The 22,801-nt window shown below is 40.4% G+C and overlaps 1 protein-coding gene across 3 annotated transcripts in view; it reads right to left on the bottom strand.

Moving 5' to 3' along the window:
* LOC114665083 (zinc transporter ZIP11-like) overlaps window positions 1-22,801 on the bottom strand; it is a 1,034,136-nt gene that overhangs the window by 603,480 nt on the left and 407,855 nt on the right. For all 3 annotated transcript variants that reach the window (XM_051936341.1, XM_051936342.1, XM_051936343.1), the window contains one exon: window positions 1,822-1,939. In XM_051936341.1, coding sequence (XP_051792301.1) covers window positions 1,822-1,939 — 118 coding nt within the window. The remainder of the gene's footprint in view (window positions 1-1,821; window positions 1,940-22,801) is intronic.

The raw sequence follows: 22,801 nt of genomic DNA on the forward strand, positions 1-22,801 counted from the left end.
TGCAATGATGTAATAATATCTTTCTGTATTTTAAAAGGCACCAGGGGAACTCAAGTTTAGGTCTACAGATGCAGAGGATCTTGTGTCTGCTGTCAGTGGGATATTTCAATGAAAACATATTTATACAGTGCAGTGCTCCCCTATTTCATCCACTGAATTAGCAATGAAAATAACAAACACAGATAAGTCAAAGCTGCATAATAATGTACACACTTACCATTAGCCAAAATAAGCTTAGGATTCTTCTTCATTCTGTTGTGAATGTCAAGAATTTATAAACATTGTTTATGTCCATGAGGAAGATTTCTGGAACTTGGACCTTTGATAATGTGAACAGCTCTGTTTTGTAAGTACAGGTGTAACAATGGAAATTTGAAAAACTCAGCAATAAACTGATAATACTGTTGGCACCCTAACTTATACACTAGTAGTGGTAAGTAGATGAATTGTACAATGGATACATGGATATTAAAACTTTTGAAAAACTAAAGTTTGAATAGGGCCCTAAGAAGGGCTGTATATTTTTCTTTTTATGTTTTATGCAAATAAGGCTACAGCAACCATTCAAAGGCAAAATTAAGCAAAGCTTGCAACAGCAAGCGTAGCATTATACAGATAGTATGGCCTGAGTGCCATCACGACTGTAGCTTTCTTGTATAGTGGAGATGTAACAAAATAAAGCAAAAAAAAAAAAAAACTGGAGTCCACTTCACATCTGTACCAGCCTGAAAAGTATTCTCACTTGTCTGAGAAGTACAGTGGGCAATAAGCTAAAAGCAAGATTACCTGGCTTCCAATGACATGCTTTCTACCAGCCAATAATATTCTTTATAATGAGCAATAAGCCAGTTATGGTTTGGCGTTATGCTTTGAATTCCTCTTGTCTGAGGTAACATCACTGCAGACAGGACACAATCAGGCCTTTCTGCCCTATATAGTATGCAGACAGGAGACACTTTACACCCAAAAAGGTCATGAGAAGAATGTGTAATATGGTAAGCATATGCTGTTTTATACAAATCATCAACGCACAGCCATCAGAAATGGATTTAAAGACTACATCCTAAATATTCAGCGAGCAAGGAATTGGGAAAACATTTATTAGGAGTTAGCAGTGTGACAAATCAATAGATAAATAGCCAAGAAAAGTGAACTGCAAATATAAGACAGATTGGCACACTGCTCTCTTTAGACAGGCCCTATATAGGACACCTGGGCTTGGATTTACTTCAAGTTCAAGGTTAGATGTCATCATAACATGGACCAAAGAATTACTGATGTAGTAGCAGTGGTGGTTTAAAGAAAGATGTACTGCACCAGGAGGGTGAAACGGGAGCCAAGTCTGTCAATTTACTAGTCAGTCTAAAATTCCTAACATCTCAAATGATTACTTTTCAAGTTAGCTGGGACGCAACAATATATGAGAACCTCAGAGTAGAACTACTGCTTCTCTGGACCAAAAGCGAACAATGATATGGGTACATAATTAAAAATACAGTAACTTAAAAAACACTCTAAAAGGTAACAAAATATCAACATACAGAAAATAGAATTTAAAGCATTATCATCCAACAGCCAAAAGGATATATCATGAAGCTTTTAAGAAACAAAGTAGAAAATGAGAAACCAGTGAAAAAACAGCTGATTGGATATATAAGAAGCCATCAAAAAATCTGTTAGTATTGGTAAATGCCAATTTGGTACTTTCATTTATAAAGAGGTCTCATTTTTACGCTAGTTCAGGGTTTTGAGGTTTTCCCCTTTCTTATTAAGTATTATGGCATATGAGAGGATGCTTGCCTGAAAGAATTTCTGGTCTACCTATCCTGATGGACATCTCTGGGTCATAGGACTGGATACAGCCTGGATCGTCTTTTTCCTTGGAATGTTTGGTTTGTTGGCCGAGTGCTAAATTTATAAAGGCATTATCCCCTGCACCCTATAAACAAAACAAAACAACACAAAAAAGACAGTGAATATAACTGAATCAGAAAATCTAATAGTACAATATTTAGCAATAATTAAAAAAAAACTCTGTGGCATTAGTAAAATCCATTTGCAAATGCCTCTTGAATTCCTTCTTACTGTATGTGATAACATATTTGGCAAACAGCTAAATATAAATAAGTATAATAACTAAGATACAACTTTACAAATTTTTGTAATCTGTGTTGAAAGCTTGAAAATAAAAATGCTCAACAAATAATTGTTTTATCTGTTTCATTACATAATTGAATAAAACTATAATTAATGCAACATGGCTTATACAACACTATCAGCAAAGATTGTGTGAATTATCTTGCAAGAGTACTCAGTTATTGTGGACTGCCTGCTCTACTCTGCCATACTCTTTCCCTTCTTAATGATTAATTTAACTGGACATCAAAGGATATTCAGAGACTGGTATATTTCCCTTTATCCATCCCCTGACTTGTGATTTTCAATTACATTTTCATAATGTTGTCTGGAGTGTTTTTTGTCTTCATTGTGTAGGGTAGGCCACCATATTGACTCAGCACAATTTGGGACTTTCAGATAAGGTGCACTTATGCTGCAATCATTTGAAATCCCTCAGCTACAGACAGGTGATCTCCATTTAACTAATTTAGTGGCTTCTAAAACCACTTGGCTCCACCAGTAGTGGCTTAGGTGGGCCACATTACATGTATTGTGTTCCTAGGTCTTTTCCTATACTTTTTGGGTTCTGTGTGTGAACTCCAAGAGGTGGGTATACAATGAAATCACTAAATCTGGGACCACCCTCTGCCTTCATATTCTGGTGGTTGTTCCCAGCCAAGATTCTTTGGAGTTTCTGGAGTAAATATCATGCTGTGAGTACTATACTGATTTTTCTGAAGTTCTGCTATTGGGATGCAGATTTGAACATTTTTTTGCCTTTATTCCATTTTATCCTCGTTTTTTCTATTTCTTTATTTGTAAAGATCTTCATTGGCCTTTTCTTTCAAGACAAAGGTTTTACGGTTTATCCTCTGCCTTCATGGTTATTTACAGTATATACCATTTCAATACTTATGATTTTTTGTAAACTTTATAAGTCCGAACCCCATTTTGGGCCTGTACAGGCCAAAGCCAGCCTGTTGAATTTTGGGTTTGAATTCAAAGGGCGAGACCTATCTCTGGAAATGACAGGGCACCTTTTCTGAGTCTATTTGAAGGTATTCACCCTCTTCAACATGCTTGTGTCACCTAATCACAGCAAAAGTACAGAGCATGTTATATGAAAAATTGGTATATTTGTTGCTTTTTGACAGGGCAATTGTTTTTAAAATGTTAAAAATGCACATAACACTCATTTATGTTTCTAAATATTAAAGAATTGTCAAAGTAGTTGATTCTTGTATATTTTACTTACTATATTTAGTACATATCTCTTTTAATCATGATTCAAGTATATAATTTTAACAAGCATGATCATCTAATTTTTAGTTTACCAATGAGAATCATCTCACAAAAAACACTTCTACTTGTATGTTGTTCTCTCACTAGGGATATTCCACACTTTTCAATGAGTTCTTTAAGATATAATATGTACTGAATTTATTTTCATGCAGTATTTAGTTAGATTACTGCTCTTTTCAGTAGAAAAGTTTCTTTATATCAAAACTATAGATTCTGTACAGTAGCATGATTGTACAGTACAAGTAGATTTGATGTACTAACAAAGGAGAACCTTAACCTTTTAGGACTCAGACAGAATCATAACAGTAGGCCTGGAAAAGACAGAACTGAAAAACAGCAAGAAAGAGATATCACAACATTTCTCAAAAGTTAAGCAACTGCTGTCAATGATGAGTTTGCTTTTTATCAGATAAAAGACAGTGAATACGAAGATGCATGGTGGTCAACTGTTGCCTAGTTTTACAGGGCACTTTGAGGTAATTGCATGACAGTTTTGGAGAAAAAAATTAAAATGAGTTGTCAGCTGGTTGTTCCTGGATTTAGAATAAACCAAGGGTAGATGATCATAAGCAAAGTCAATTAAAATCTAGTAAATTATCTTAGTCACCATATGTTATTCTTACATATTGTCTAGCTCAAAAATAATATCTAAGTTAACTACTTTTAAAGTAAATTTAATAATGGCTACTTATTTAACAAAAGCTCTGAATTCTAAATTGAAATTTACTACATGTTTCTGTTTACTTTAAAAATGCATATATCATGTCCAGCAATGTATTGTATTATTATTAAAGGCAGAAAGTGTGGTGCAGTAACAGGCATTGAGGCATAGTGGATAAGACTTTGGACTTGAAATCCTGAAGTTGTTTGTCCAAACCCCACTACTGAGACTGTGTGTACATGAGCAAGTCTCTTCACCTGCCTGTGCTCCAACTGGAAAAACAAAATAAGTGTAATAAATTGCATCTCAAATGCTATAAGTCACCTTGGATAAAGGTGTCAGTCTAATTATAATAATAAGAAGAAGAACAATAATAATAAATCATACATAGGCTCTGCAGTTTTTTCATGGGCAGAATTATTTCCTTTTGTAAAATACAGAAAACTGAAGAAGATAGGAAATGTCAAATGTGACACCTAGAAATACTTTATAGAGTGTCTTAAAAGACAAGAGGCAGAAAAGCTATTAAACTTAATAAATTATCACAAAGAGACATCTAAAAAGGTCAGAATTTACAGTTCTCTAGGAAAAAGTAAATATAAAATGCCATAATACCATTTATTTGATCAACTGAATATATGTCAAAAAAACAGAAAAGCTCCCTTTAAAATGAGGATGCTAGAATTTAAACAGGTTAATATCTGAAACAGTTTATAATATAGAGGATACATGAGATTTCAGTCTGTGAACTAGAAGTGTTAAGTAGACCATCTTAAACACTACAGTTCAAGTCATCGGCTAGGTTCACCTACAGAGCTCTAAAGGAATAATAAAATTAAACTCACAGATATAATACGTTGCAAAGGACATATGCTAAGAGAACATGCTGGACAAGAATTCAGGTCATTACAAGAAGGCACAGAGTTGTTCACAAGACTGAGTCCAAAACAGAACTGATTAACTAGAAGCAAGATGGCGGCTTTAAAAGCCCGTAGAGGAAGTGGATGGATGGATGGATGGATGGATGGATGGATGGATGGATGGATGGATGGATGGATGGATGGATGGATGGATGGATGGATGGATGGATGGATGGATGGATAGATAGATAGATAGATAGATAGATAGATAGATAGATAGATAGATAGATAGATAGATACTTTATTAATCCCAATGGGAAATTCACATTCTCCAGCAGCAGCATAATGATACAATAAATAATATTAAATTAAAGAATGATAATAATGCAGGTGAAAAACAGACAATAACTTTGTATAATGTTAAATGTTAACGTTTACACCCCCGGGTGGAATTGAAGAGTCGCATAGTTTGGGGGAGGAACGATCTCCTCAATCTGTCAGTGGAGCAGGACATTGACAGCAGTCTGTCGCTGAAGCTGCTCCTCTGTCTGGAGATGATACTATTTAGTGGATGCAGTGGATTCTCCATAATTGATAGGAGCCTGTTGAGCGCCCTTCGCTCTGCCACAGATGTTAAACTGTCCAGCTCCATGCCAACAATAGAGCCTGCCTTCCTCACCAGTTTGTCCAGGCGTGAGGCGTCTTTTCTCTTAATGCTGCCTCCCCAGCACACCACCGCATAGAAGAGGGCGCTCGCCACAACTGTCTGATAGAACATCTGATGTTGTCGGAACCGTATGTGATGTCAATAAAGGTTAGGGGACCCGAAGTGACATCATCCATGGCGCCGAAATAGAAAGGGTCTGCAAGGAACTGAAAAAGACAGTCGGTGCACCCCAATTGCTCCCTGGTTGGATGTGGTATTACAATTACTCAAGCCCTTTAGCTGCCTCCTACTCACACGTGTGTGACAAGGCCCACCCCCTCAGCCCAGACCCATCGGGTCGGGCGTGCTGCACCGAGAGGTCGTGGATTCGAGAGAGTGCATCAGCATTATCATGGAGAGAGCCCTTACGATGAACAAGCGAAAACATGTATGGTTGAAGGTCAAGAAACTACCTAGTGACCCGTGGATTCAACTCCTTATGTAGGACCATCCACTGTAGGGGCGCATGGTCCGTCACAAGAGTGAATTCCCGACCCAAGAGGTAGGACCTCAACTGTGTAAACGCCCATTTAATCACCAGGGCTTTTCTTTCCACCGCTGCATACATGGTCTCTCAATCCAGCAGTTTCCAGCTCAGGAACATGACGGGGTGTTCAACACCTTCGAAGCTTTGGCTCAGCACGGCACCCAGGTCTGTGTCCGAAGCGTCTGTTTGGAGAATGAAAGGGAGAGAAAAATTAGGTGCTTTCAAAAGTGGTGCTGAAGTAAGGGCCTGCTTCAAGTCGCAGAATGCAGCGTCAGTCTCATCAGTCCATACCACATTGTTGGGAGCCCTCTTCTTTGTCAAATCTGTCAAGGGCACCGCTCTCTCCGAAAACTGAGGTAGAAACCGGCGGTATTACCCAGCCAATCCAAAAAATGCTTGGACTTTCCGCTTGGTTCGTGGATGGGACCATTTCAAAATGGCTTCTACCTTTGAATACTGTGGTTTAACAGTACCCCGACCCACCAGGTAGCCTAAATATTTAGCCTCTTTCAATCTAAAGAAACACTTCTTAGGACTGATTCAAAGCCTGGTTTCTCCTAGTGTCTGCAATAACGCTTTCATCTGCTGTACATGTTCCTCCCACATGCTGGAATTGATAACAGCTTCATCTAGTGTAGGTAGGCAGCACTATACACATTATGGGGACAAAGTACTTTGTCCACCAGATATTGGAAAGTCGCAGGAGCCCCATGTAACCCAAATGGAAGGACATAATACTGCCAGTGTCTGGCAGGGGTGCTAAACGCGGTTTTGACCTTTGCAGAGTCCGTTAAAGGAATCTGCCAGTACCCTTTTGTCATGTCAAGTGTGGTGAAAAATTTCGCCCCAGCAAGCCTTTCAAGAAGGTCATTCACGTGAGGCATTGGATAAGCATCAAATTGGGAGACCTGGTTAAGCAGACAGATGTTACTGCAAAACCTCCAACTGCCATCAGGCTTACTAACCAAGACAATCGGGCTGGACCAGGAATTATAACTCTCCTCTATCACTCCTAGTTGCAGCATAGGCTTGATTTCCAGCTCCACTTCTGCTTTCTTTGCCTCGGGAAGTCTATAAGGGCGCTCTCGAACGATAACCTCCGGTACAGTAATGTGCAATTGGAAAGGTCTTTCCAGGTTTTTCACTCACCACATCTGGGACAGACAAGATAGATGATTATAGCTCCCACCTCTGTCTGGAAGTTAATTCCTCACCGAAATTAAGGGCGTCTGTTTGATCAAAGAATGAGCAGGGCTTCCACGGCTTCAGCATGTTCACTCGCTCAACAATTGGGTAGTTTCACCAAATAGTCGACCAGCCCTTTCCTCTCCTTAATTTCATAAGGGCGAGTAATTTACAATGGAAGATGGGAAGCAATACCATGACACGATCCCCCAGACAGAATTCCCGGAGCGCTGTGCCGTGGTCATAATAGTAGTTTTTAGTATAGGTCAGATTTTTCCAAATCTATCTCGTAACTGAAATATATTCCAAAATATTTGTAGAGGGAAAAGCCTCTCTTTCCCAGCCTTCTTTCAAAGTATACAATATACCCTGGGGTTGTTGTCCGTATAATAATTCAAAAGGCGAGAACCCCGAAGAGGCATGAGGGACTTCCCAATAGGCAAAGAGAGCAAGGGGGAGGAGTTGATCCCAATTTCTCCCATCCCCACTGACCACCTTGCGAAGCATCTGCTTGAGAGTCTGATTAAACCTCTCTACTAAACCGTCGGTTTGAGGATGATACACCGCAATCTTTAAGTGCTTTAAATTCAGTAACTTGGCTGTTTCCCTGAACATCTCCAAGGTAAAAGGCGTCCCTTGGTCTGTCAGGACTTCTTTAGGGATGCCACTCGTGCAAAGACCCCTACTAGTTCCCATGCGATTGCCTTAGATGTCGCTGAGCATAAAGGAACAGCTTCCGGGTATCAGTTTGCATAATCCACGAGGATTAATATACATTTGTGTCCTCGGGCTGAGGGCTGTAAGGGTCCTACTATATCGACCCTGATTCTTTCAAAGGTGACATCAATTGAGGGAAGGGGAACGAGAAGAACACAGTCCCTCCTAGGAATTTGCTGCAAGTGACACTCCGGACAAGAAGTGCAAAAACGGAGAACCTCCTCGTGGTCTGGAACCCCTGCAGATTTTATTTTTTTTCTCCAGCCGTCTGGAGTTTTTTTGTTTTTTTCTGTCCTCCCTGGCCATCAGACCTTACTCTTATTCTATGTTAATTAGTGTCTTATTTTAATTCTTACTTTGTCTTTTTTTCTCTTTTCTTCATCAAGTAAAGCACTTTCAGCTACATTATTTGTATGAAAATGTGCAATATAAGTACATGTTGTTGTTGTTAATTCCCGGCCAATAAAATCAGAGCTTGATCTGCTCTAAAGTTTTCTCTGTGCCTAAATGGCCACCCAGGAGGTGCTAACTCACAAACCTGCCGCCGGTAGGTTCGTGGGATTAACAACAGTTTCTGGACCTCCCCATCATGCTCCGCAACCCAATATAATAGATAATTTTCTATTACAAAGTGAGGTCCCTGTGGCATGGGCTGTTGAGTGTGTTGGCCATTGACAAGGAGCACTGCATTTTTTGCAAATTTCAGGGAGTCCTCGTTCGACTGCTCCCTTTTGAAAGAAGCCGGTGTTACTCTGAACTGAAAGTATATTTCGGAGAGAGGGTCCGGTCTGACTTCAAGGGGTGGGGATTCCTCCTGGCTCATCGAGGCGCGGGTTGATGACATATCTGCCTGCGATGGTCCAGGAATCTCCTCGTCCTCCTCTTGGGCTTCTGTACCTTTCTCTCTGCCAGCTGATTACATGGTGTGGAGACAGCTCGAGCTGGGTCATCCCCATCTATAACTAGGCCTAAGCTTTGATCAGGAGTAGTCAGTAGTCTACCGCACTCATTATCAGACCAGTCCAGCACCAGAATCACTGGAAAAGGTGGATTGGGGAGGACCACCATGGGTAATTTTTTTAGCGATCCTCCTTGACTAATGAAACATAGGGCGGTTTTGTATTTATGGACTTCTCTGTGTATGCAAGTAATACTGGTCTTTACTTTAATCCATTGTCACGGTAAGACATATCGGCAATCAACAATGGAAATGTTGCTGCCGGAGTCAAACAATGCTTCAAGTTTGGAACCATTAACAACTACAGCTCCCGTATTCGATACCGTCAGGGGGTTGGGTAAGGACACACAAACCCTTCCACCTGCATCCCACCTCGCTCCCGGGTAGGTTGCATGCCAAGAGGCCCGAGGACTATGGACCAGGCTCCGGTTTATGTGGAAGAGACTTATTTTGTAGGACGTAATCGCTAGAAAATCCACTAGAGGACCGTTCTGCTCTCCCAGATTTCGAGGCTGGCTTAGGTCTTTTCACGAGCCGTACAAGCTCCTCCTGCTGTATGATTTGGCAGGTGGTTAGTTCAAACGTCCATAGCCATAATGCCACCTGTTCCCAGAGGGCCATAGCCTGCCCCTGAATCGATTATTCTGGATCTGGGGTCTGGGGATAGCCCATATTTAGCTGGGATCTCAGTCCAAATGGCGGCTCAGGTCTATCCTCAAAATAAGCCCTTTTCGTTTCATCCCCAGAAACCAGCCTATGTCTGTGTGTCTCCTCCACACTCTCCTTTTGGTAAGATACAAGCCCGGGTTTGTACTTTGGGAACGGAGTCTGTACGGAGGTTTTCCTGACCACCGGACAACTCCCCACCCAGAAACCCGGCCCCGGTACTTTCCTATCTGGTTCGATTTCAGGTCCTGTCCCAGTTTCTTCTGGCACTTCATCCTACCAACTACACCACTGTGATAATAATTGACACCAGACATCATAAAGGTTTGGGGCAGCCACTCATATAATATTCTTCGCTGCAAAAGGTTTAGATAAGAACAGAGTTGTTCACAAGACTGAATCCAAAACAGAACTGATTAACTAGAAGCAAGATGGCGGCTATAAAGCCCCGTAGAGGAAGTGGCGTCATCAAAGGGGCCGGAAGAGAAAGTTATGTTGTCGGGACTGTACGTGATGTCATCAAAGGGGGCAGAACCGGAACGGACATCATCCATTGCACCGGAAATGGAAGTGAAGTCATCAGGACCGGAAAGTGATGCCATCAAAGGTGCCGGAACCTGGCAGGATTTCCCGGAAAGGAACTGAGAAAAACAGACAGTGCACCCCGCCGCCCCCTGGTCAGATGTGGTATTACAATTACTTAAGCCCTTTAGCTGCCTCCTACTTACACGTTTGTGACAATACATACATACATACATACATACATACGAACCCCGCTTAATTTAATTCAGCATCAAAGGGAGCCAAAGCCTATTCCAACAGCATTGATTGCAAGGTTCATAAAACAGCCCTAGACTGGGTGCCAGTCCATTACAATGCACACACGCTCAGTCTAATTGGGACCAATTAAGACCATGCAGTTAACCATAACTGCACACCTTTGCAGATTTGAAAGAAAAAACTCAAAGATTTAAAAGAATGTTCAAACACCACACAGAACAGCCAAGCTAGGTATCGTGTTGTTTTGCCCCCAATAAAAGGTGCTATATAAAAGTTAAACATCAACATAATTTGATCTTTAAACTATCACCCTTAAATGCAGGAACTGTTGGACAAAGCAGATACTTCTCATAGAATTCATGCCGTAGAGTTTCACTTATACCTTAGCAGCCCTTTCCATGTTGATGTCTATAACAATACTATATAAATAAAAAGCAAACTTCTATCAGTGCAAATATGTATGAAGCTTTTGTGTAAGAATGCAATTGCTTTTTTTATTTTTGTTCAAAAGTCTAACAACCTTTCCACATTTGAGCTACAATTAGACCAGAAATGAAACATAGCGTTCCCAGTACCACCACACACATATTGCAAGCATTATGCTTCAAATTTAACTACCAACTGATGAGAAGAAATTTTCCCAGATGTCTCTTCTAATCAATGACACAATAAATTAAAAGCAAAGTACAATCATAACATAAATAAAAAAAAATAATTAAATAAATAATTCAAATAATATGTAAATAAACGTAAATAAATATATTCATGAGGCTCTGCCACAGGCAGTTTAAATTTCATGTAGTTCCCTTTATGGAGAAGATGCAGTACTCAATTCCAAACGTGGACATTCAGTAGATCTAATGCAGAGGTGTGAAACTCAAGGCCTGCACTCCAGATCCAGCCTGTGAACCTTTTTAATGAGGCCTGCATCATCCGTATTCAAAACGCATTACATATGACCTGTAATGACAGGTTTCCTCCCACATACCAAAGACATGCAGGTTAGGTGGATTGGCGATTCTAAATTGGCCCTAGTGTGTGCTTGGTGTGTGGGTGTGTTTGTGTGTGTCCTGCGGTGGGTTGGCACCCTGCCCAGGATTGGTTCCTGCCTTGTGCCCTGTGTTGGCTGGGATTGGCTCCAGCAGACCCCCGTGACCCTGTGTTCGGATTCAGCGGGTTGGAAAATGGATGGATGGATAATAATAATAATACATTTCTAAACACTCAAGGACACCGAACAATAGATAAATCACACATTATAAACAAAACTAAAATATAAAATTTTAAATCATACAGAGCAATTGTAGTCAAAGAGAAAAAGCAGTCTTATACAAATGAGTTTTAAGTTTAGATTTGAAAAGTGAGAATGAATCAATATTTCTAAGCTCAGATGGTAGTAAGTGCCAGAGCTGGGGAGCAGTGCAACTGAATGCTCTGTTCCCCATGGTGGTAAGACGGACGAAAGGGACAGTCAAGTGGATGGTGGAAGAGGATCTAAGAGTGTGGGAGGGAATGGCAACATGGAGGAGATCGGACAGATATGGAAGGGAAAGGTTGTGAATGGCCTTAAAAGTTAACAGAAGAATTTTGAATTGAATGCAGAACTTAACTGTATGCCAGTAAAGCTGCTGCAAGATGGGAGTGATATGGTGAATAGAGGGGGTTCTAGTAATGATGTGGGCAACTGAGTTCTGGACCAGTTGAAGCTTACAAAGAGATCTGCGAGTGTGACCAAAGAAAAGGGAATTACAATCATCCAGATGAGAAGTGACAAGGCTATGAACAAGGATAGCAGTGGTATGGGAAGTGAGGGAGGGGTGAATATGATTAATGTTAGGCAGGTGGAAATATGCAGACCAGGAAATATTACTGATGTAGGACTGAAAAGATAGAGTACTGCCAAGGATGACACCCAAATTCTTAACCTGTGGGGAAGGGGAGACAAAGGAATTATCAAAAACAAATGAAAACTTTTCAGTTTTGGATAATGTTGATTTTGTACCAATGAGGGGAACCTCAGCTGTCTCACTATTTAACACTAGAATTACCAAAGCTTACGAAAAAACTCGTAAATCTGGCCCACCTTAAATCAGCTCGCACCTCTCCATCTGCGTCTTTTGTCTTGTAAATGTGTCGATAAGCCTAAGCAGCAAGCAGCCTGCTATACCATCCCCCCACCACTGCAGAAATGGCAAAAACCTCTCCCAACTGAAGCCTTATTTATCAGGGAGTCAGGTACCTAGAGCTGTATAAGCTAAAAAATATATCGTTATTTAGAACACATTTACAAGACAAAAGATGCTGAATGGAGAGGTGTGAGCGGATTTAAGGTGGGCCAGATTTATGAGTTTTTCCGTAAGCTTTGGTAATTCTAGTGTTAATTTAAGGAAATTTGAAGAAAACCAGGATTTAATTTTTGCTATACAATCAATAAGCAAGGAAGGTGGAAAGGAAAAAGTAGGTTTGCTAGTGAGGTAGACCTGGGTGTCATCAGCATAACAGTGGAAGCTAATGTTATATTTACAAAAGATATTGCCAAGGGGAAGGAGGTAAATAATGAAAAGAAGGGGCCCCAGGACACAGCCCTGGGGCACATCTGTAGTAACACTGGTGGATTGGGATGTAAAAGTGTTAAGCTGAACAAACTGAGTGCGGCCTGAGAGATAGGATCTAAACCAATCTAGTGGAGTGTGGGTAATGATAGATAGAAGATAGATAGATACTTTATTAATAGACATATACTTTATTAATCCCAATGGGAAATTCACAATGGCAACTGAAGATAATCTATTAAAAAGAGTAGTGTGACAAATAGTATCAAAGGCCACACACAGATCAAGAAGGATGAGAATAGTGATTAAACCAGAATCAGCTGCCATAAGGAGGTCGTTAATAATTTTGATAAGTGCCGTTTCTGTACTATGGAGGGGGCGAAAACCACACTGGAACTGTTCATACAGATTATTTTGAGATAAATGAGAATGTAGTTAAATAGCCACTATTTTTGAAAATAGGATGAAAATTACTGAAATTAGTTGGATCTGCACCAGGTTTTTTCAGAATTGGGGTTATTGCAGCAGTTTGATGAATGAACAATTCCAGTGGTGAGAGAGAAGTGAATTATAGCAGAAACTTTTTTAAGTGTTTAATTGCACTTACTTGTGTGGTACAGAGCAACACAACTACTAAACTGTTGAAAAAAAACTGCTAATGAACTAACAGAAAAAAATGTGAAAATAACATTATCAGTGTATTGACACAATGACAAACATGCCACAGTCTAATATTGTATGCAGGCAAGCAGACCGACAATGCCACTCTGTTCACTTCCTCTGGCTCAGCAGTTATCAGGGATGGCTAATTTTCTGCGGTACTGACAGGTCTGTACTGTCTGCTACTGTGAAAAAAGCTTTCAGCCTTTCAGACTCGCATGGCCTTGCTTTGCTGATATCAGATTCATGATATTAAAGTTATTTCTGACTGTAAAAATCTTGTCCGCCTGCTGTGATTAAAGGATACAAAGGTATTGTTCTGCTAGTAGACAGTGATGATGTGTGCTAGAGATCTGTGGCAGTGTGTGAGGTTTTATATACAAACAATACGCTCAGGCTCAGGGTGGTTTAGGTATATGCAGCAGTGTAGCCGAGCAGCCCTAGGGTGTTGATGGGGAAATTGGCTGATCATGCATTCACATACAAACACAGTCAGTTTTGCCATTTTCCAGACTATCACTCTGGGGAACATAAATTAAGGCACCTACACAATAGTATAAAGGAGTCTAGGAGTCAAAAAGAGGGTGTGAGAAAAGAAAGTCTAGAAGTTACATTTGGAGAAGAAAAAAGTTAGGATCATGGAAGACCTGGTGCTGAAGAGAGGAGGTACGGTGGTCGCGAATGTTGCCCCGTTCAGCAATTTTAGCGATTTAACATTCTGTTTTGCAAATACATTTCAATAAAGTAATCAACCATTTTGTGCAAAATAAATAAAAAGGGTTACTGTGTTTATTATTTTTGTGTGTATCATACTAACTGCACAAGCAAAATTCATATTTAGAAGTTCACCTTATGATTTAGGAGTGACTAATAAGTACAATGTAAAAAATGGCAAAAAAAATACATTAAATTAAATTTATACCTATACGGAAAAAGACTAATACAATTAATGGGTAAAAAAATATTTTAATCAAATAAATGCCTGTATATTGTATTTACTTTTAAGCAGTGTTTCAGCTGCAAAAAACAATTAATTGTCTCCATATGCAGGTATATTTTATGAAAAATTGTTGTACTTCCATAGATTCACAATAAAGCTGACTTAAAATATGGAATGGCTGATTAATATAATAAACAAAAAATGTAGAATCTACATATTACCGCAAAGTTCTGATCAAGTTAATTTAGTTTTTTTCTCATATTATATTCCAAAAGTAAAAAAAGTGTAAGTGTAAAACAGTGCCGCATGTTGTATTATTCTAATGACCAGTGGTCTGCAAACTTCATAACTCAAAAGCTATTTTTGGGCATATACAATATTTATGCTTGTAAGACATTAAGCACCTATGCAAAGCTCTGCAGAGTAAGACTTTTCACAAGAAAGGATAAAACAAATGGGGAAAGGAAATGGGGAAAAGTACTATAGCTCTAAATATACAACTGAAGGGACCTCACTCATCATTCTTTACTTCTCCAATGTATATCTATCTGTCAATGTATGTAAATCACGCATAAAGAATTTAACGCAAGCAATACTCAAAAGATTTCACATTCATTTCTGAAAATTAAGTCATTGCAGTAATTAAGAACCTTCACAATCATAAGGTTCTGGTGGAAAAAATGTGAAATGCTAAACTGCACATCTCTGATTTGAACCTTAGTCTCTGAAACAACAGTATTAAGACTGCATCACTGTGTCACTCAATAACTTAAAGTACTTTACTAATCTACCTTTGAGGACTGGGGTTCTCGTCCCAGGTCCTCCCTGTGTGGAGTTTCTATGTTCTCCCCGTGTTTGCGTGGGTTTCCTCTGGGTGGTCCGGTTTTCTCCCAAAGACATGCAGGTTAGGTGGATTGACGGTTCGTAAATTGACCTTAGAGCGTGGTAGGGATGTGTGTGTGTTTGCCCAATGATGGACTGGCACCCTGTCCAAGGGTTTGTTCCTGCCTTGCACCCTATACTGGCTGGGGTAGGCACTAGCAGACCTCCACGACCCTGTTCAGGACTAAGCAGGTTAAAAATTACTGACTGACTGACCTCTGGCAAATAAATGCATTCTGATGTACTGCTTGTATTCAAAGTCAAATTTCAAGTAGGATTCAATCATGTTGCTTTTCACGTGTTGCTATTTTTTGTGTGTCTTTATTGGTTTAATAGAATGTCAAGGTTCCAAATGTTATTAATTTAAAGCAAACTTTATATGACCCTTATTTCATTATACATCAGATACACTTCCCTTTTTTAATTAAATTATTAATACCTGATTATAAAATAATACATTTTTGTCTACCACACAGTAAAGAATATTGATACAATGAAGCATCTACTGGAGTCACAAGGGCACATAATATCTGTTTTATATGTATAGAATGTACCGCATGTTGTAATGCTCACTATAAGGTATTTTTTTCCACACAAAAATATTAGTACAGTATGTTCTCAATTTCTGGTTCATTTAAAAAATGTAAGATGTGAGCAGATGACAGCTGTCCAGATGGAAGAAGAAACTTCATATCCTATATATATATATATATATATATATATATATATATATATATATGGAAGAGAAGGTCTGTGATATGGTTTGCATATTTGCAGCTGGAGATCCTCAAAGGGAGAAAAAATGAATCACGTATCATAAAGTAGTTTTTTATTCTTGAGCTTTCAACCCCTGCCAGGGGTCTTCATCAGAGGATAATGCTTAGACTTACAAGAATCAAAGGCAATATATAGCAAAACATTACGTGGAGGGGGTGGGAGTGGGGGGTGGCTAAATCAGTGTGATTGGGAGGGGGGGGGTATTGGGTGTACAGTTTATTTATTATGAACATGTTCTTCTTAAGTTTGCATATGCTGGATTTATGTCCAAGTGTCTGTTGATGGCGTTCTCATATGATAGCCAAGATTCAGCCAGCTCCCTGGCACTTTTAGTACTGGCCTTAAATTTTACTTGTACATTGTCCCAGTTAAATGTATGTCCTGTTGATTTAGTATGCGTGTAGATCAATGAAAGTGAGTCCTTTCTTCTGACGGCGTTGTGATGTTCCTGTATACGTGTTGCGATTCTTTTTGAAGTTTGTCCTATGTATACCGCTGAGCAAGAACTGCATGGAATGCTATAAACTGTGTTTCGTGTTTCTGCTATCGATTTCTTGTTTTTAGCATTAAACAGGACCATAAGCAGACTGTTCGTGGGTTTGTGTGCTATTCTGACGCCTGACTTGGCCAGGATGAGCGCTGTTCTGATTCAATTCAATTCAAACAATTCAATTCAATTCAAACAATTCAATTCAATTCAAACAATTGAATTGAATCAGAACCCCCACCCCACCTGGCACTCACTCCCTTATCACCACAAGGTGTCTGATGGGACAGCGCGCATCCTGGCCAAGTCAGGCGTCAGAATAGCACACAAACCCACGAACAATCTGCGCACGGTCCTGTTTAATGCTAAAAACAAGAAATCGATAGCAGAAACGCAGTTTATAGCATTCCATGCAGTTCTTGCTCAGCGGTATACATAGGACAAACTTCAAAAAGAATCGCAACACGTATACAGGAACATCGCAACGGAGTCAGAAGAAAGGACTCACTTTCATTGATCTAAACGCATACTAAATCAACAGGACATACATTTAACTGGGACAATGTACAAGTAAAATTTAAGGCCAGTACTAAAAGTGCCAGGGAGCTGGCCGAATCTTGGCTATCAAATGAGAACGCCATCAACAGACACTTGGACATAAATCCAGCATATGCAAACTTAAGAAGAACATGTTCATAATAAACTATACACCCAATACCACCCCCCCCCCCCCATCACACTGACTTAGCCACCCCCACCACGTAATGTTTTGCTACATATTGCCTTTGATTCTTGTAAGTCTAAGCATTATCCTCTGATGAAGACCCCTGGCAGGGGTTGAAAGCTCAGGAAAAAAAACTACTTTATGATACGTGATTCATTTTTTCTCCCTTTGAGGATCTCCAGCTGCAAATATATATATATATATATATTTATACAGTGGAACCTCGGTTTGTGAGCATAATTCGCTCCGGAAACGTGCCTGCAGTCCAAAGCACTCGTATGTCAAAGTGAATTTCCCCATAACAAATAATGGAAACTTAGATGATTCAGTTCCACAACCCAAAACTATTCATATAAAAATGATTAATACAAAATATAAAGTAAAATACATAAAACAAATTAACCTGCACTTTACCTTTGAAAAGAATCATGGCTGGTGTGAGTGAGTTTCTAAACTCTTGTGGGATTCCACCCCATGGGACGACATGCGGAAGAGCGTCCCAAAGCAATCACAGTCTCCCAGTGCTGTAGCAGTTCGCCGTAAAAGCGAATCCGAAAAGATCGCAGACATGCTATAAGCGCCTGCCGTCGATGGGTGATACAAGGAACAAGGAACATTATAAATGCTCAGGGCACAGTACCACTTGGCCACGACCCTGCCTGACTGCTGTCTGTGTATAGGAGAGTGCAGACCCCGCTACAATACATAACCGCTCTGTTGCTGTTTCAAGCTGAATAAAGCTGGTGTTGAAAAAGTACTGAGACTCAGCTTCGTGTTTTGGGGTGCAAGACGGGGACTCGCACGTCACAGCACACACAGACACACACACACAATGCTGTAGTAAACAGTATACGCTCTTACTAAAGTTGACTATATGAGTGAGGCACACCGACTCAGATGGAGAATAGGAGACGATTGCCCACAATCCCACAGCGAGAGAGAGGAACCATTAGCTCAGTTGTGATCACATGACGCTCAGCAGACAAAGCGTGTACATACTACTCGTATTGCAAGACCTCACTCGTTTATCACATCAAAATTTATTACAAATTTTAGCTCGTCTTGCAAAACACTCGTAAACCAAGTTACTCGCAAACTGAGGTTCCATTGTGTGTATATATATATATATATATATATATATATATAAATATATATATACATATACACACATTTACATCCATCCTCTTCCGCTTATCTGAGATCGGGTCGCGGGGGCAGCAGCTTGAGCAGAGATGCCCAGACTTCCCACTCCCCAGCCACTTCTTCTAGCGCTTCCGGGGGAATCCCGAGGCGTTCCCAGGCCAGCCGGGAGACATAATCCCTCCAGCATGTCCTGGGTCTTCCCCGGGGCCTCCTCCTGGTTAGATAGATATATATATATAAATATATATATATATATACACACACACACACACACTTGGCTTCACTTGCCAACCCCCGGGTTTGGTTATCCTGATATACAATTTAAAGAGATTATTATTTTCATTTTAATCATTTTTCATTTCTTGATATTTGCCAGTAATAAAGCTGTAGTGAATGAGCCTCCAGCGTCTACCCATGAGGATGTGATCGATCTCCTTCACCGCACCACCAGTATTGGAGTACCAAGTCCAATGATGTGGTTCAAGGCCAGGATCCAGCGACTCGCAGACCTTGACCTTTTGCAAAGTCAAGGAACAAGGAGCCACTTTCACCACAGTCACCAGACCCATGGAGAAAGAGACAATCGTCATAGCCAGCCCTGTCAGTACCAATGGTTGCACTGAAGTCACCCATTACCAGAGGAGTATCACCTCGTGGGAACCCATCAACCACAGTGCGAAGTTGAGAATAAAATGTCTCCCTCACCAAGACATCACTCACCTTGGTCGGAGCATACATCGAGACAACAGACAAGGCACCCAGGAAGTGCTAAATCTGAGTCTCATAATATGCTCGTTGAAAGGAGTGACATCGGTCACCATTGGAAGAAGCCAATCTGCTACAGCAACTGCTACAGCAACTGCTACTTCCCGAGTATGACAGCCATCAGAGCAACCAGACCAATAAAAGGTGACCTCACTTCAATTTCCTTTATCTGCAGCAACTGATAATTTAATGCAATTTATTTCTAGGCAAATAAGTGGAAAGAGCTGAAGTGAAATTTTAATAAGGGAACTCAAAATGTGTTCATAAGAATTATGTGGGAATGCTTTGAAATCATTTTTTCTGTTCAGCAGTTTCTGACACACCAGTATCAAAACCCCTCACCACCACCCAGCTATTGATATATATTTTTGCCTCATCTTGATATCTAATTCTGTATGACGACAAGCTTTTTGGGCTTCTCTCCCATTTTTGGTCCAATAGATTTGAAAAAAACACTTGTTTTTTTGTCATTTTGGACCATATTTTATGGAAATTATAAGCTTATGATAAAGAGTAAACCAATAGGTGCAGTCACCAAAAAACGATCAGAAGGAAGATCAGCAGTCCACAGGAGTCAACCCCCAATGGGATACGAAGAGTTCAAGTTTCTCCTTTTCACAAAACTTGTTAAAAATAACAATTTTTACACATGAGCATGTGGTGTATCATTTTTGAGCGTTTCAAATGATATTGTTATTTTTTGATCTTTGACTCTTTTTTAGCCCTCTATGGACTGCTATCAGAGGATGAAAAAATGACAGATTTCTATTACAACCTAGACTGTTCAAATATTTAACTTGAAGCACAGATTTTAATATTTCAAATATCTGACCCAACTGTTCTTGTTTATTAACGGTTTCACATCAATGAAAGCACTCCCGGGTGCTAAATAAAAAGAGCTGCTTGCCCCAAATTGAGGAGTCAGCGCTGTGAGATGGAGAACAATGCTTGCGAGGAGGAGTGGAAGAGGCATGGAAAGAGAAAGAGAGAGAGAGAGAAGGAAGATAAAAGCTGCTGTGTTATATTGTACTTTATTGTACTTGTGGATGTGGTGGGAAACGTTTGTTTTAAAGAGTTTCCCACAATAAATACCTGGGAGTGCAGCTGGATGATAAATTAGACTGAACTGCCAAAAATGATGCTCTGTGTAAGAAAGGACAGAGCCGGTTATACTTCCTTAGCAGGCTGGCGTCCTTCCAACATCTGCAATAAGATGCTGCAGATGTTCTATCAGACGGTTGTGGCAAGCGCCCTCTTCTACGCAGTGGTGTGCTGGGGAGGCAGCATTAAGAAGAAAGACGTCTCACGCCTGGACAAACTGGTGAGGAAGGCAGGCTCTATTGTTGGCATGGAGCTAGACAGTTTGACATCTGTGGCAGAGGGATGGGTGCTCAGCAGGCTCCTATCAATTATGGAAAATCCACTGCATCCACTAAACAGTGTCATCTCTAGACAGAGGAGCAGCTTCAGCGACAGACTGCTGTCACTGTCCTGCTCCACTGACAGACTGAGGAGATCGTTCCTCCCCCAAACTATGCGACTCTTCAATTCCCCCCGGGTCGGGGGGAGGGTAAACGTTAACATTTAATATTATACAAAGTTATTGTCTGTTTTTACCTGCATTATTATCAATCTTTAATTTAATATTGTTTTTTATATCAGTAAGGTGCTGCTGGAGTAAGTGAATTTCTCCCTTGGGATTAATAAAGTATCTATCTATCTATCTATCTAAATGACTGTTTAGCCTCTTAACTTATGTCTGAGCCTGCATATATTGGGTGTTTGGGGAGATGGATCGCCCTCTGGTGTCCACAACAGGAAAGAAAATAACATTACATGCAAACTTAACAGACCAGAATTCAACCCAACATCCCCCCCAAAGAGAAAGTGAGGACAGCCAAAAGCAAGAGCAAATCTTTAACACCAGAATTACCAAAGCCTATGAAAAAACTCATAAATCCGGCCCACCTTAATCCTTTCGCACCTCTCCATCAGCATCTTTTGTCTTGTAAATGTGCCAATCAAGACAAGCAGAAAGCAGCCTACTATTCCATCCCTCCCACCGCTGCAGAACGGGCACAAAGTTCTCCCAGTTCCATGTGAAGTGCTGGAGTTTTAGAATGGAAATAATATATACAGGTGCTGGTCATAAAATTAGAATATCATGACAAAGTTGATTTATTTCAGTAATTCCATTCAAAAAGTGAAACTTGTATATTAGATTCATTCATTACACACAGACTAATGTATTTCAAATGTTTATTTCTTTTAATGTTGATGATTATAACTGACAACTAATGAAAGTCCCAAATTTAGTATCTCAGAAAATTAGAATATCAATTAAGACCAATGCAAAAAAAAAGGATTTTTAGAAATGTTGGCCAACTGAAAGGTATGAACATGAAAAGTATGAGCATGTACAGCACTCAATATTTAGTTGGGGCTCCTTTGGCCTGGATTACTGCAGCAATGCGGCGTGGCATGGAGTCGATCTGTCTGTGGCACTGCTCAGGTGTTATGAGAGCCCATGTTGCTCTGATAATGGCCTTCAGCTCTTCTGAATTGTTGGGTCTGGCGTATTGTATCTTCCTCTTCACAATACCCCATAGATTTTCTATGGGGTTACGGTCAGGCGAGTTTGCTGGTCAATCAAGAACAGGGATGCCATGGTCCTTAAACCAGGTACTGGTAGCTTTGGCACTGTGTGCAGGTGCCAGGTCCTGTTGGAAAGTGAAATCTGCATCTCCATAAAGTTCGTCAGCAGCAGGAAGCATGAAGTGCTCTAAAACTTCCTGGTAGACAGCTGCGTTGACCTTGGACCTCAGAAAACACAATGGACCAACACCAGCAGATGACATGGCACCCCAAACCATCACTGACTGTGGAAACTTTACACTGGACCTCACGCAACGTGGATTCTGTGCCTCTCCTCTCTTCCTCCAGACTCTGGGACCTTGATTTCCAAAGGAAATGTAAAATTTACTTTCATCAGAGAACATAACTTTGGACCACTCAGCAGCAGTCCAGTCCTATTTGTCTTTAGCCCAGGCGAGACGCTTCTGATGCTGTCTCTCGTTCAAGAGTGGCTTGACACAAGGAATGCGACAGCTGAAACCCATGTCTTGCATACGTCTGTGCGTGGTGGTTCTTGAAGCACTGACTCCAGCTGCAGTCCACTCTTTGTGAATCTCCCCCACATTTTTGAATGGGTTTTGTTTCACAATCCTCTCCAGGGTGCAGTTATCCCTACTGCTTGTACACTTTTTTCTACCACATCTTGAAGCACTGACTCCAGCTGCAGTCCACTCTTTGTGAATCCCCCCCACATTTTTGAATGGGTTTTGCTTCACAATCCTCTCCAGGGTGCGGTTATCCCTATTGCTTGTACACTTTTTTCTGCCACATCTTGTCCTTCCCTTCGCCTCTCTATT

This window comes from Erpetoichthys calabaricus, chromosome 14 (genome assembly GCF_900747795.2).
Source record: "Erpetoichthys calabaricus chromosome 14, fErpCal1.3, whole genome shotgun sequence".
Taxonomy (NCBI): Eukaryota; Metazoa; Chordata; class Cladistia; order Polypteriformes; family Polypteridae; genus Erpetoichthys; species Erpetoichthys calabaricus.